General features: G+C 37.5%; 1 protein-coding gene across 2 annotated transcripts in view; it reads right to left on the bottom strand.

Annotated features, from left to right (window-relative positions):
- Positions 1-5,579: 5,579 nt before the first annotated feature.
- The window catches only part of MTR (5-methyltetrahydrofolate-homocysteine methyltransferase), a 90,923-nt gene continuing 79,673 nt past the window's right edge, over positions 5,580-16,829 (bottom strand). For both annotated transcript variants that reach the window (XM_032216404.1, XM_032216405.1), the window contains 5 exons: positions 11,862-12,058; positions 10,473-10,673; positions 9,559-9,751; positions 8,977-9,089; positions 5,580-7,055 (listed from right to left, as the gene is read on the bottom strand). In XM_032216404.1, the coding sequence (XP_032072295.1) occupies positions 6,969-7,055; positions 8,977-9,089; positions 9,559-9,751; positions 10,473-10,673; positions 11,862-12,058 (791 nt within the window). In that variant the 3' untranslated portion in view covers positions 5,580-6,968. The remainder of the gene's footprint in view (positions 7,056-8,976; positions 9,090-9,558; positions 9,752-10,472; positions 10,674-11,861; positions 12,059-16,829) is intronic.

Genomic DNA, 16,829 nt, shown 5'->3' with positions numbered 1-16,829 from the left:
GTTGAAATGTTATTGGATATATCAAAGTCAGTAACAAAAAAATAAATCTTATAATTAGTAAGTAGTAATTTAGTAACTTTTAGATTGTTATGTTAAATAAAGAATTGATAATGACAATAAGGTACACACATGTGTTGGCTTGATGAGAAAGAAGTGATATAAACAGTAAAGGATCTTCATAAATAATTTTGCTAACAAATATTGACAACAACAATAATAATGAAATGATAAGAGATGTAGTTAATTAGATAGATAGATAGGTAGATAGGTAGGTAGGTAGGTAGGTAGGTAGATAGATAGATAGATAGATAGATAGATAGATAGATAGATAGATAGATAGATAGATAGATAGTGAGTCACAACCCCTGGTAAACCCCAATTATGGGAGGAAGCTAACTGCTTCCATCATCTGTCAATCGGCTCGTCACAAGAGTCCATCACGACAGAAACCCAATATTTTTACTGTTGCCTTTGTTATATTTGTGTTTTTGTTATATTTGTGTTATCAGCACAAATAAAATAAAAACACATACACACACACACACACACTAGTTTAACATAAGGAATTTGGATATAAATTGTAAACAATGATTTGGGAGAAAAGGTTTAGAAATTTAGTTAATTAATCTTTATTTTGAATATGTTATAAAGGTGTAATGTTATTGGATATATGAAAGTAGATAACAAAAAAGTTAACTAAGTTTTATAATTAGTAAGTAGTAATTTAGTAACTTTTAGATTGTTATGTTAAATAAAGAATTGATAAGGGCAATAAGGTGCACATATATGTTGGTTTGATGAGAAGAAAATGGATATAAACAGTAAAGAATTTTTTGTTAACCAATATTAATTATAACAACTAATAATGGAAGGATAAGGATAAGGGATACAGTTATTGATATATATAGGTACTACCATAACAAAAAGAACCTGGACACAAATTGTAAACAATGACTTGGAGGGAAAAAGGGCTTAGAAACTTTGTCAACTAATCTTTGTTTAGAATATGTTATAAACGTTTAAGGCTATTGGATGATTTTGTAATAATGAAATGCCATCAGGTGGTTGTGTTTTTAACTATGGATTATTTTAGGCAAAAGGACACTAAAACAATTTCAGTCAAATGGGAACTATGCTATGTTGATAGTAAGACTCATTAAGAATCTTATTCATTTGATATGAATATAAGAAATGATTGTGGAAGAGATGCACGAAAGCTAATTGTAACCAATTGACACACTTTCTACAAGATGTAATGTAAGATGATGATTTGTGTGTGTGTGTGTGTTGTTTGTTTAATAAAAATAAAAATTTCTTGCAAAAAATGTGAAAGTATTGTTAGAAGAAAACTAGATGAAATAAGATATATTTTATTTTTAAAAATGAATATATCCGTATTTGATTAAGTGACAAAATGTGATAATGCGACAAAATTAGTGGACCAGAGGAATGCCGTCGATATAGTTTGCTTGGACTTCAGTAAGACATTTGATAAAGTAGACCATAAACTACTACTAGATAAAGTGGAAGAATGTGGGTTAGACAGCATCACCACCAGATGGATTCGTAACTGGCTGACCAACCGCACTCATCGTGTAGTCCTCAATGGAGCTGCATGTTCATGGAGGGAAGTATGCAGTGGAGTGCCCCAAGGCTCTGTTTTGGGCCCAGATGTCTTCAACATCTTCATCAATGATTTGGATGAGGGAATAAATGGGGAACTCATCAAATTTGCAAATGACACCAAGCTGGCAGGAATAGCCAACACTCCAGAAGATAGGCTAAAGATACAGAAGGATCTTGACAAACTTGAACATTTGGGCACTATCTAATAAAATGAAATTCAATGGTGAAAAGAGTAAGGTTCTACATTTAGGCAACAAAAACGAAATGCACAGGTACAGTATAGGTGGTACCTTGCTCAACAGTAGTAACTGTGAAATGGATCTTGGAATCCTAGTGGACAACCATTTAAATATGAGCCAGCAGTGTGCAGCAGCTGCCAAAAAAGGCAACACAGTTCTAGGCTGCATAAACAGAAGGATAGAATCAAGATCATGTGAAGTGTTAATAGCACTTTATAATGCCTTGGTAAGGCCACACTTGAAATACCGCATTCTGTTTTGGTCACCACAGTGTAGAAAAGATGTGGAGACTCTAAGAAAGAGTGCAGAGAAGAGCAACAAAGATGATTAGGGGACTGGAGACTAAAACATATGAAGAACAGTTGCAGGAACTGGGTATGTCTAGTTTAATAGAAAGAAGGACTAGGGGAGACATGATAGCAGTGTTCCAATATCTCAGGGGTTGCCACAAAGAAGAGGGAGTCAAACTATTTTCCAAGGCACCTGAGAGTAGAACAAGAAGCAATGGGTGGAAACTAATCAAGGAGAGAAACAACTTAGAACTGAGGAGAAATTTCCTGACAGTTAGAACAATTAATCAGTGGAACAGCTTGCCTCCAGAAGTTGTGAATGCCCCAACACTGGAAGTCTTTAAGAAGATGTTGGATAGCCATTTGTCTGAAATGGTATAGGGTTTCCTGCCTAGGCAGGGGGTTGGACTAGAAGACCTCCAAGGTACCTTCCAACTCTGCCATTGTATTGTAAGTGCGGCTGGCATTTGTAAGTGCTATTGCTAGCACTGAAAAACTCTTAATTGGGGATTCCATAAGTCTTCCTATGACCCCCCCCCCCCAGCCCAATTTTGTTATGCTCCAGAACTGCCCAGGATTGTTTCATTGGAACTCTGTAGCAAATTGTTAACTTTCAATGGTGATTGAAGCCAATAAAGCATTTCTTTCTTTCTTCCCTTCTCCACACAACACCATTTAGAGATTTTAAAGGACAAGTTGTGTTACGTTTCATGCTTCACTGATCACCAGGAGCAGTTTCCACCATGTCAATTCCCTGGCAATTCCTTCTTTCTAATTTTATTAAACCTTCTGAATGCTGTACAATTATGAAAATCCTTCTTGGCAGATGGAAATTCATCAAATCAAGCTAACTTCAATTTGGGTTAGAAGAACCAATTACTGTAAAGAAGCATTGGTAAGGGTAGCATATTTTTAATCCTGATTTTGGTTGTGCTGAAACATAATTTTATACCATACATTTCACTCTTTTTCATGAATAATGTTATAATAATTATAACGTACATGGATTAGTCTCTCAGCTGGGTTAGGCTGAGAGATAGCAATTCTTTTTATGATATTCATTGAGTTTCATGACACAGAAAGAATTTAAATTGAGTTTTTAGTCATTTAAAAATATGCCACTCTATCTACAACTTTTCAAATTGCATTAGAGAGAGAGTGTGTATTTCCAGTAAAGCTCACATAGAACTCTCATTTAGTTTTTTCTTGATAGGCCATCACAGAGTTTTGAACAAGTCACTTGCAAATCCAATTTAATGGCATAATGTATTCAGAAATGTACTGTTAATATGTGAAAATGGGGCATCATGAAGCCCTCAAGAGTGGAGCCAAATAATAGGGTAATCAGGAATATTAGGGAAGATAGTTGTAGAATCTAATTTGAATTGTTGAATAAGAGTCAGGTACATAAATCTTGCAGTATCTCACAAAAGCACTACTTAAGGAAAGAGGTCCATCACAACCAGAAAGAAAAAAACTAGTGATTAAGAACAACTAAGGATAAAGCTCTGCAATTACACAAACAAAAGGTTTTTAAAAAAAAAACGAGAGGCAACAAGGATAGCAAAGAAAACCCAGCATCTTAACTGGTACCTGACAGTTAGATTGCTAGAAAGAAACCCTATTTACAATAATGCTTCCCTGTACTTCTAAGTTAAAGATAGATCCCATTTCCTATAAAGAAAAATGCAAGGCCCCAAGGATTCAATTTATTTTTCTCTCATGGCCCAAAGAAAATTTAAAAGATAAGGAGCAAAGAGACTGATTACCTTTTTTTTTGCACTTGAGGGTTATAAATAGATGCATTAAGTGTCTGCAAGTTTTAGCATATCTATTTTTAACCACTGAGCCAATCTCCCCTTTAAAAATCGAAAAGAAAAAGTAAAAGAAAATGTTTGGTTTTCCTCACTCTATGACAGTCTCATGCCAAAAGTCACAAGTTTTCTGCAATTCTTGAAAAACTAGAAAAAAAAAGTGGTGGAAAAAAGTGCCAGACTTTCTGCAAAAAAAATCTGCCCTCTTTACTCCACCCCAGATAGATAAAAGGAGACAAGCTCAGGAATTTGATTTTAATGTCCAGCAGAGAGCTTGTTTGCCGAGGTACTTACCCCATCTGTTAGTTTTTTGCAGAAACAAAACACACAGCAAAATAATAAAGACGTATGCAACTGCCAGAGTTCAAAATAATTTATGCATCTACTACAGTGAGCACTTGCTGCTATTAATAAGGCATACAGAATCCCAAAGAATTACATTTTAGTAAGAGATTTTATTTGAAATTTGGTGCTGATAAATCCTCCACAAGCCCAGTGGATGAAGCATAAAGAATGTTAGCATTATTTAATCTGATGAGAGGTTTGATGGGCTAATCATAATTTGACATATATTTTAAAAAATATAATATAAAATCTGTATGAATAATAGTCCTTCAATGATAAACAGTGGCTAGGATCTCTAACTATTGCCTTGCAAACTAAGAAACTCTTGCCAACACCAATTGGGATTCACATGACACACTTGGGAATGGAGCGTTAGGAATAAATATTAATAATGGTAAGTGGATTGGAGGAATAGGAAAGATATGGTAGGAAATTGTGATCTGGCTGACACAGGGAAGGATGCAGGCCACTAGATGACTTCCATTCCTTTCAGGTGTTAATTTAAAGAAGAAAATTAACAATATACATGGCTTCCAGATGGTTCAGTTTATTCAAAATTTGGGGCATGTCTTTACTTAAGACGAAAGTGTTATAGGAACTATTTGTGATATTTCAGCAGGGGTTTTCTTGAGGGGGACTTGACTTTTCAAAACTTTTACATCTATTCATAAACGTCATTGTTTGAGATCTACAGAATGTGAGATTTTTCTCTTGTCTAAATGAATACTTCTGTTTCATTAAGACTGAAGAAATATAAATCTAGTTTTGGTTTTATCAAGGCCCTAGAGAGCCTCTATCGAAGTTTACAGATGAATTGCAGTTTATCAGTAATGAACATTTTCCTCAAATTAAAATGGGAAAATAAACTATATGAAAACCTATTGTGAAAATATTAGGAGTGCTAATTTAGTCCTCTAGCTATCAATACCAGAATACATGTAGTACTAATGAAGAATCCACATATCACAGAGGCCTGCAAAAAGGCAATTTGATAGCAAAAGAAAATAGAGATTTCAAGAAACTGACCTCCTTATGTCAGTGGCATAAGGTACTGTTCATGTAAAAATCTAAAGATTTGCAATCGAATGTTTTGGCAGCTCTTGGTATGTAACACAACACAGAAATAACAGAGCACATTTCTGTAGTAACAGAACAGAAGGCTTAGCCACCTGTGAGTATAATTACAAATATAGATAATAAAAGTTCCAAAAAGAGCATGATTTTTCCAGGGCTTACAAGAGTAAATAACTGAGCTATTATAAACAATCGATTATAATAATAATTCTTTATTTAGAAAAAAAAACGTGAACACAGTAATGACAAGAGGGGCCCCTGTGAACTACAATCACCACAACTTAAGTGGAAAAGTCTGAAAAGTATTCTTGGGCTTATATGCAAATATGAACTCCGTAACTTCTAGAACTGTTCATGTGAATGTGTACCATAGTCTCCTGAAGCTAGGAGGTAACACTATTGTGGGCCCCTTTTCCCTTATTTCCTTACTATTCAGACATATATTCCAGTATATTAAGAAGGAATTAAGAATCAAGGCACTTATTAATCTCTCACATTTCTTTTAATTTCTGAGCCAATTTGCTATTAAATAGTAAAGCTATGCAGTGCTTGATGGAATTCAATTGGGAAAAAGTATTTCAGAAAACATGAGCGCCACAAAGGCAACTGTTATAATCTCACTAAAGCAACTATGGCCTTTTTCCCTGATCATATTTCTGAAAAAAAGTGACTGCTATGAATTGCAGAAAAGTGTTGCATTCACAGCCCAAGTCATTCTGAAATGCCTCTTCCAAATGAATCTAAAGCACTGGCACCACCTATTAAATACACATACAATTATATTAAATATAAGTAAGACCCCATAAAATAGAGGGACATGTCAGTGCAAATAGTTGCTGACCTTTTTCTTATGACTATAAAACAATGCCCAATGGCTATATTCTCAGAAGACAAAATTACAGATTACAGTATCAGTAGTGAATTACAGATTTAGTATAATATTTGCAATACTTTTCATGAAATATTCATGTATTTGATTTTTTTTATCTTGCCTTTTATTTCTTTATGAAACTATTCCATTAAAAAAGAATTTAAACATCTAGACAAAGGATATTTCATATACACACACATCAAAATCCCAAATGCAATTAGAATGATCTTTAATTTAGAAAGAAAAGAGTGTCTTTATTTTAAATAGCTCATGGTAACATGCATATGCATGTACGTAAATGGACAAGATTTCCAGGATAGCCAAAACAGAGATACACTTCACATCTAAGAATTATTTTAGATTTGTTGTTTTATAGCTTATTGTAGGTTGATGTAGTGTAGAGAATATTTTACAATTAGATATCATTTACTTTCTCCGTGGCAGATAGCTACACTGAATAATCATTTGAAGGGTTACCCACAGAACAGCTGTTTCTTGTTTATTAAAAATGAATCAGAAAATGAGGAAGCACAGTTTTCTCCCACATTTGTTCCACAAGTTTGGTGGACTCTGCTAGACAGTATGAAATGGAGAAGCAATACTGCCTGCCAAGACAGACACAAATCCCCTCCCTATTCTGCTTGTGAATGTTTTCTCTTATGGATATCAGCTGATTAACAACCAATCAATCAATCACCCTATTTTTTTTTTACTCTGAATCATATCCAAGAATAGGTCCAAGCCATTTTTCAACTTCTGCCACAGACATATTTTTTCTTAAGGCATAGTCTTCAACCTGTAAAACAAACAAGAGGATGACTAATTAGCATTTTAATTTTAAGATCTTACACTAATAAAAATACCTGGGAAATTATATTTCATATTTTTTTTCTGAATAGAAAACATTCTGCTACAATTCTATGAAAAAGCACCTCTTCAGATTTTTCAGTTATCTTTGGCATTTAGCGTTATGAGAATTTTTTGGAAGTTCTATATGATATATAAACAGAATCTAAGTCAGGGGTGTCAAACTTGATTTCATTGAGGGCCAAATAAGGGTTGAGTTTGACCTCAGGGGGCCAGGGTAAGCATGGCCAGAGTAGGATGGCCAGCTTGATGACACTCGTGTTGGGGCACCTGTGGAGCCAGAGCACTCTGCTAGCCAAAACGGGATCCTGAGCTCCGTCTTGGGCTGCCACGGCCCCATGCAACCCTCTGCCAGATAAAATGGATCTCCGGAGGGCTGTTTTCATTGGCAGAAGCACTGGAAGCCGGTCCTTCACTGTTTCCAGGGTAGCCTCACGTACCAGATCTAAATACCCTGCGAGCCAGATCCAGTCCCAGGCATTTATTGGTACGATTTATAGGCCGCCCAATCCCGGAGGACAAATTTAGTTTGACACCCCTGATCTAAGTGAACAAATGAAAAGTTATGCTTTTATTTATTTCATGAATATAGACATTCAATGTGCACTGGATCAGTGTGAAAAACTAATCCCCTTTTAAACAACTTACTGTACCAACTTTAGCTAATGCCTGCCTGCCTGCCTGCCTGCTTCTTGATGTTGTCTCAGCTTGCTTCTCTTTTGCAGACATGTCATTACCAAAGTAAGAAATTGTTGCATGGAGGACTGCACTTTACTAGCTGTTTATATGCAGTAGCTTGTTCTATCATTGGGATATTGTTTCTCCCTTGATTACTTTTTGAGTGACATATTGCTTGATTGCAGAAGGGTGTATTCAGGACTGTTTGCCTCTTTCCATTTTCTTTGCTTCCTTCCTTTCTTGAATGGTTTGTAGATGGAGCTTCTTCCAACATTACAGCTAATGACCAATTCATCAGATTGATGTGCCTGCAGGAATTCTCTAGCACTTTTGGTCTAAGATATCTGCAGTTTCTCAAATGGCATTGTTGAATTTGTTAGCTTATTGTGAAATTAAAAAGTTTACATTGTATCTTCTGAATGAGAGATCTTACATAGCTTATTTACTGTGCTATTGGGTTGTTAGTGTTATAGTTGAGTACTTGATCAGTGTGGACTTTTTTGCGATACATTTAGAAGGGTAGTTTATTCTCTTCTCTTTTGAATCTTATTCTTTCAAAATGAATTGAATTGAATACTTTATTTGATGATTAGATACACAAGGAGTTTGTATAAATCTTCAGATAAAAAAGACTATAAACTTCCAAAACTTTTAATTATGTTTGATACGACAAGCAATACTAACACTTACTGCATCTAAAATAATTTAATCAAGACTAGGATTTCATAAATTCTAGACCCAAATAACACATTAGTAATTTTCTGCTAATATCATCAATAACTTCCACATTTGCAATATAACATGCTATTTAATTTCAGGTTTCTAAACCTTGTCCGCCATTTGCTCAGTTTGTAATATTTAACAAGAATTATTGGTACTGTTAATACAGACATAATAAATTATTTAGCGCTCAAATACCATATTGAGTAGTCTAAATCAGCAGTTCCCAACCTTTCTGGCTCTGGGGACTGCAAGTGGCGGAAGCAGTGGTGTTGGAGAGAAGATGGTTTTACATGCACACTGCTTGTGCAAATGCAGTTTTGTGTGCTTGCATTAGGCGGCGGACTGGGGTTGGGGACCCTTGGTCTAAAAATAGTGTGTTTCTGTATATAATTCCCATTTACAGTTCTCTCCTTTTTAATGCAATTTCTGTAACAGCAAAAAGGTCTTACCTGATCTTTCAATATTTTCCCAACAGCAAAATACCTAGAAGCCGGATTGGAAAAGTAGAGACCACATACTGCTGAGGCAGGGAACATTGCTAGGGATTCTGTTAACTGAATACCTGTAAGAATCAAAGGAAAGTACTTGTGTTGGCTCTTTTGGCAGATATTGCCAAATTGCAGAATCTCTGACCTGCATCTGAGGAAAAACTCAATTTCCTGACAAATCCAGTCCAAATCACCCATTATAATTTTATAGCTTTGCAATCAATTAGCAAATTATCTATACTCTGAATGTGAGTTTGTGAGTTTGTGAAAAAGAAGGAGCTTTCTTCAAGTATACACTAAAAACAGGTGATTATTTAATAGTCAACAGAGGATGGGACCATGCATACAATCCTGGGCATATGTTCTCCCAACTGCACAACTCATTCACAAAGTCTTAAGAGGAGGTGAACTTAATGGGGATCCTCTCATCATTATAAACATATCAGTCATAAAAGGAAAACAATATAAATGGAATAAAGCATTTATAATTTCTCCCCTCACCAATTTCAAAATGCAACTTCCTAACCAAACTTTGAAAGATACCTGTAGCTTCCTCAATATTGGCAAGTCTCCACATAGTGATTTTTTCTGTGTGGTCAGGTTGACATGGATAACCAGGTGCTGGGCGAATCCCATCGTATCTTATTTTACGCAGATCTGAAAATTCCAACTGTTCATTTGTACAATAAGCCCAAAATTCTTTCCGAACTCGTTCATGAAGTTCTTCTGCAAATGCCTTAGAAATAAGCAAAAGCAAGCTATAACTTTAATGATGCTTTGTCCAAATGTATTACTGTGTGATGCTTTCAACTCAGAGAAATCTAAGCAGTGTTCTTGGTATTTTTGGTAAAAATTGTTTGTCATTGCCTTCTTCCTGGCACTGAGAGAACTTCTAAGTGGCTGTTAGGCCTAAAACAGGAGTAGAACTCAAGTGTCTCTCTCCTAATCCAACATCTTAACTACTAGACCAAACTGGCTCTCATTGTACATTACCTTTAACTGTTACCTTAATACTTCATGGCTCATATTCAAAGATATCTCTGCATTTACTGTAGGCTCATTGCTGTGCTAGAAGGACATTTTAATTGACCCATTGATTTCCCACACTTGCACACGTAAAAGCAAAATGTTTCTTTCAGATTCCCATGCCTCCTGCTTATGATCTACAGGATTCCCTTCTCTTCTGAAGCATATTTGGTGGGTACAGGAGAGAATGAACAAAAAAAATTGATTCATTCTTTCATTTGTTGATGGAGGTTTTCAAAGAATCAATAAGACCTCTATTGTAAATGACATAATTGGATAAAACATTATGTAAGTTATCACAATACATTTGCTGCAGATAATAGTCTTCTACTTAAAAAAAAAACAAGTTGGTCCTTCCCTTCCCCCCTCCCTTCCAATACATGAATTAAAATAAGTAGAATCATGTAAAAAACAAAACTACAATATATTACCTCTGCTAACCGATCTGCTAGTGCTTTCACCATTATAATGCTGTAGTCATCTGACTGTTTTTCATATTCTTTACATAGCTCATCTACTCCAAAGCATGCCACAGCAAAGATCCCCAAGTAGTCAGGAACATCAGACTCCAGGGGGGATATAAAATCAGACAAGCAATAATAGGGATCTGTGGAACCAGAATCTTTTTCAACCTACAATGTTAAATGAGCAACATGTTAAATATTAAAGACCTAACTGGAAGACACAATTTTAAGGAGGATTCAGACTAGGCAACAAGGATGATCATGGACTAGAAAATAATTCCAGTGAAGAGATTTTGCAGAGATTGGAAATATACTATGAGCATAACACTCTTCAAATTCCTGAATGCCACAGGAATAGTGAAGACACATTTCTTATTGTACAAAACATAAAAAAGTGGTCTTGTATTACAGGAAGGCAAATTCTGTCAGAACATTAAAAAATATCCTTGCAGTAAGAATAATTCAACATAAGGACCAACTACTCAGACAGGTGGTGAAGTCACCTCAATTGGAAGTGTTGGAGATTATCTTTCAAAAATCTAAATATATTTAGAATCCACAGAAAGATTCACTTTTCAAGTTTTCTATGCAGATCCAAAATCCAAGTACTACAGTTCCCTTCTTTGTGAAATGTCATTGTTTTAATCTACCGTTATACTTATTCATAAGCTTACAGAATACATCATTATTATTTTGCTAACTTTTAAAGACAATTATCTCCACATTACACACACATACTGTGGAGGTTTATTACATAAATGCAATCATCTTTTCTTTAGCTTCTTATATAACTCTTCCATTTTTAACTCATTTTAAAGACAAAGTAGGAGGTTGCATTACTATATCTCAAATGAGCAGGTTTAATATAGTGGCAAAGACTTTTATGGCGATATAGAGGAAAAGATAGATCATTTGACTTAAGAAAGATACAACGGCTGCGTAACAGATTACATTTGCACGTTCTTTAGCTGCAAAGCTGCGTGTGTTTTTCAGATTAAAAACAATGCTTTCAAGTTAGCAAAATACATTAAAAGTGAGGTTTTCACATCTCAAAGATGCAAAGAAACAGCCAGACAGGCATGCTTTAAATAAAACAATAAAAAATGAGTGTATAGTTTGTGATTCTCAGAGGCAACCAATCTTATCCCCTCCAAATACTTCTATCGTATACTTCTTGTCAAACCATTCTGGAAGCTGGCATTTAGGAATTTTCTAGCAAAATGTCTGTGGATCCCAACTTGCTTATTCTTGTCTACATATTCACAAATCTTAATTAGGAAATGCGTTAAGATTAGTTTAAGCTCACAATCTGAAATAAGTAACATTTCATTTGAGTAGAATATCATCAAGCCACACCTGTTGTCGTAAGCCACAGAACCTAGCTATTGGTTCCAAATTGTGTAGCTTCTCTTCTGTATCATATAAGTAAATATCATCTTTAATGCTTCGAGCTGACCAAAACCCAATCAGACCTGTGGCTTTAAGCTTGTTTTCTGTAATCAAACTTTTCAGCAGATTTTGAGCTTCGTTGTATACTTTTTTTGCCTCTTCTCCTAAAAAAGGAGAAAAAATTGTAAGAATGGCTGGATAAATCATTTTGAATAAACTACAATGGTTGGGTTCACACAGAATACAAACTAAACCTAAACAAATCATATTATAGTTTACCATGATGTGTCAATCCTGTCATCAAAACGTAAAGTAAACTCACAGAACTTTTAAAGAAAGCAATCAAGGTTTGGAATTTTTTTCCCTGCAACCTTAAAATCACTGACTTTGCTTTCCTTGTCACATCTGTTCAATGGCTGCATTGCTATCAACAGTTTTACAGTGAGATTTACTGCAGGCATTTGAATGAAAATAAGTATTTCATAAAAAGTATATGAATGTTTGTACATTTCCTAGTGATAGTATCCAAACATACAATTTTCTCTTATTAAATTAGGAAGGTACAAACAAGTTTGAAAATCCTCTCTATCCACACACTGATTACAGGTGGCCCAAAATAATATCTTGTCATGGCAGAAGAAAATGATTTAATGAATAGCTAATCACAAGCCCTTCAAAAATGAAATTTACATTAGGAGTCGACAGGAAGTTCTTTAGCTGGACAGACGTGGGTGGTGGGGGCTCTAAAGAGCCTCACATGAACCCTGTCTGATAAACCATCTCCGAGATCCTTTTGGATCAGAACCCCCACTGGAGGTGGGGGCAAAGAAGGGCAGCGTCTCATCAGACCCAGAGGGAGGCAACTGGTCCCTCGCAGGTCAGAGATTTGCCTTATGAATCGGAGTCGGGGCGGCAGTCTGCAATATGGCTAATACGATGCTGGCTTTTTGTCAAAGCAAATGTACAGGAAGGTACGGAAGAGATGAAAGACCGGTAACAAAATTTATCTAACCACAACTATAAATCAAACTTGGAAAAGGCAAAGAAATCTTGAGAATATAAATAATATTAATGGTCAGATCGGGATTTTTTGGATTTGGATTTGGATTTTATTGCATTTATATGCCGCCCTATTCCCGAAGGGACTCAGGGCGGCTAACAAATCAAAGGAAGGGAATACAGACAAGGGGGAACAACAAACAAGCAACTACAAAGAATTTAAAAGCAATCAACAACCACACAGTTCGAGCGGGGACGGGATCTCGTCAACCCCAGGCCTGTCGGAACAGCCAGGTTTTAAGGGCTTTGCAGAAGACCTGAAGGGTGGTGAGGGTCCGAATCTCCACGGGGACCTCATTCCAGAGGGCCGGAGCAGCCACAGAGAAGGCCCTCCTCCGGGTGGTAGCCAATCGGCATTGGCCGGTAGATGGGATTCGGAGGCCTACTCTGTGGGATCTAATAGGTCTGTTGGAGGTAATTGGCAGCAGGCGGTCTCTCAAGTACCCAGGTCCAATATCATGAAGGGCTTTATAAGTGACGACTAGCACCTTGAAGCGTATCCGGAGACCAATGGGCAGCCATAAGAAAGGAAAGGAAAGGAAAGGAAAGAAGGAAAGGAAAGGATAGGAAAGGAAAGGAAAGGAAAGGAAAGGAAAGGAAAGGAAAGGAAAGGAAAGGAAAGGAAAGGAAAGGAAAGGAAAGGTAATAGGGGGTTGAAACACCACCACCACAACCCCAAAGTTAATTATTTAAAACAATTTTGGACAGAAGGAGAAAGCAGAGAAATGACAAACCCACTCAAATATAAACTTTAAACTTGGTTTTGGACTTGAAATAGAAACCAACATTCTGAAGGAATTATTCTGCTTGAACTTTTTCCAGCTAATATATCTTAACTCCCCAAAACAGCACTTCTTCTTACTGATAACTGATAACCTAACCTTGACTGTGCAGGAAGTTTTAATTAACCAACTGCCATAAATCAGAATTTGGAAAAGTAGGAGGCAAAGAGAAATAGAACCTGACTGTTTGCAAGTTTGTTTCAAATGATATATTCTGAGCAGCTACAATTGACCGGACCTGGAAGCTGGCAAGGGAAAGAATAATAACTGAATAATAACAGAATCAAGAACTGGGAAACACGAAGGGTTCTTTTTCTTATTTTGTTTTTCTTTTCTTCTTCTTTTTTTCTCTTGGCAAAAGATTAAGATGGCCCCAGCTTCTCTTCCGGTTTGAATTAAATTTAAGGTGGACCAGAATCTCAAAATAAGTCTTGTATAACTAACTGCAATTTTGGAACTGAACACTAAGGAAGAACAAAAGACTAAGATGACTCCCATCATTCTCCCCCACAGCAACTGAAGCAGACAAATTTAAAGTGGAACAGAACTCTGAAATAAGAACTATATAACTAACTGTAACTTTGGAACTGGATATCATGGAAAACTGGGGATTTGAAGAACTATGTGAAATTATAAACAATATGCATAAATCAGTAAAATCAGTAAAATCAAGCCTAAATAGAATTCTGAATCCAGAGAAGCAGATATCTAAAGAATTTAAAGAAGGAGGGAGGCAAAACAATGAAGGAGTAGAAACGGAGGGAAATAAAAAGCAGACAAAAATCTCCATTGGTCCTGTCAGTGGTGTAGGGAAAATTGTGAAAAGGGGAGGTGTCGAAACAAAAGGAAATAAAAAGCGGACAAAAGTGGTTTTGGAGGTTGTTAGTGGCATAAGGAAAATTAAAGTAGGAGATTATGTCCCAACAAAGAGAAATATAAAATATTCTTTTGACCTGGGGAAAATTGATGAGAGGGGATGTTTTAAAATAAAGAAAAGAAGTCAGGAACAGAGAAGTGGGACAAAAGACTTGCTAGGAAAAAAACAGATAATTAGAAATCTGTGGGAAAATATAAAGTTAAGATAAGGACTTTATTCCTAAACAATGACAATAAAATGGAGTTGCTAATTGGTTGAATATGATAAAGGAAAGATAGCTAAATAAAGGTTAAAATATATGGAATATGGATAAATATGAAACTGATATGGGGAGATGGTAAAGCAGAGGTTTGTGATCCAACTTTTTAACATGATAATTAAATTGAGTTGCGAATTGATTGAATATGACAATAGAAGGACAACTAAGCATAGGTCAAAATATGTTTACCACTTGTTATTTTATATAATAGATTAAGGGAAGTGTAACAAACATTGAATAGCGAGGGTTGCCATCTAGATACAATTAAGGGTAATCCAATCCAAGATATGGAAAAATGGAGAGGGAACATGAAATATACCTACAATGGGAAACTATTGAGATAAAAAGACAGAATCACAATTTGGGGGCATGTAAGGATGTATAATTATATAAAGATGATGATGAGAATAGCGCGGAATTGTAACCTACATCTCGAACAAAATTGTCAGTTGGTCTTACCTGAACTGCATGTCTGGCTGACATTAACCTTTGTAATAGCTACAAGGAACACTGCCTTAAGCGTGAGCAGCTGAAGACTCACCTCCCTTAGCGACTGGAAAGGTGCTTCCAGAAGTGCCTAGAGCACTGTGGGCAGGTCCCAAGAGGGAAAACGGTGAATCACCAGGGGCCGGAGGTTGGCTGTTCCCCTGAGGAACCATTTGATGACAGAAGTTGGGACAAGGACTGTGTGCCCACCCACCCCCAGGACAGTGGCCAGGGCTGAGACCCGCCTTCTGAGGGTGTTAGGAGCCAGACCCTTCTCCAGTCCATCCTGGAGGAAATCCAGAACCTCCAGGACTGTGGCCGATGTTGGTTCTACCTGAGCCGAGCAGCACCAGCCGCAAAGGAGACCCAGGTTGCGTCGTAGATGCAAGTGGTGGATCTTCTCCTGGCAGCCTTGATGGTCCCGATGACCTTGGTGGAAATCTGGGCCTCCCTTAATTGTGTCCGCTCAATCTCCAGATGGTAAATTGGAGCCAGTCTGGGTCTGGGTGGACCAGACTCCCCTGGGTAAGGGTTACCTCCACCCGAGGGATCTTCGGATGGGGGGGCAATTGACATCTCTATCAGATCTGCAAACCAGGGGCATCGGGGCCAGTAGGGAGCCACCAGAATGACCTCTGCCCTCTCTAGTACTAGTTTCCTGAGCACCCCGGGTAGGAGAGGGAGGGGAAAGCATAGAGAAGACCTGATGGCCAATTGCAGCGCAGGAAGTCGTTGTCCATCGCTTCCTGTGTCTGGAACTGTAATATGAATCTCGGAAGCTGGGTGTTCATCGGGGAAGCGAAGAGATCCACCGACAGTCATCTGAATCTTTGGCCGATCCAGCTGAAGATGCTGGGGTGAAGTTGACACTCTCCGTGGTCCACTGTCTCCCTGCTGAACCAGTCCACCTGATGATTCTCCACTCCAGAGATGTGTTGTGCTCGGATAGATAGGAGGTTCCATTCCGACCAGTTCCCCAATCTCACCGCCTTGTCCTGCAGTGCCCTTGAGTGGGTGCCTCCCTGTTTGTTCACGTGTGACTTGGCCGCCACATTGTCCATGAGAACTAGGACGCGTTTCCCGGCTACCATCGTCTTGAATAGTCATAGAGCCAGGTGGATCGCCCTGAGCTCCAACCAGTTGATACTCTTGTGAAGGTTGGTCGGTGTCCACCACCCCTGGGCCAGCTGGGAATCCAGGCGTGCCCCCCAACTGAACAGGCTTGTGTCTATCATTAGAACAAGTCTGTCCGGCTCCCTGAACAGGGAGCCCTTTGACAGGGCTGGGGACATCCACCAGCAGAGAGACAGGAGTATCTGGGGCATCACCCTGACCTTGAATTCTGTGTCACTTGTCCCGTCCCTCTGGTGGGGAAGAAGGAACCACTGCAGTTCCCTAGCATGGAGTCAGGCCTAAGGCACTATCCCGATGCAGGAGATGAACTTGCCAAGAAGCCTGGAAAGGAGAGCTAC

This window comes from Thamnophis elegans, chromosome 4, assembly GCF_009769535.1.
Source record: "Thamnophis elegans isolate rThaEle1 chromosome 4, rThaEle1.pri, whole genome shotgun sequence".
NCBI lineage: Eukaryota > Metazoa > Chordata > Lepidosauria > Squamata > Colubridae > Thamnophis > Thamnophis elegans.
Note: the sequence above shows the minus strand (reverse complement) of the source record. Positions and strands in the feature narration are given on the sequence as shown.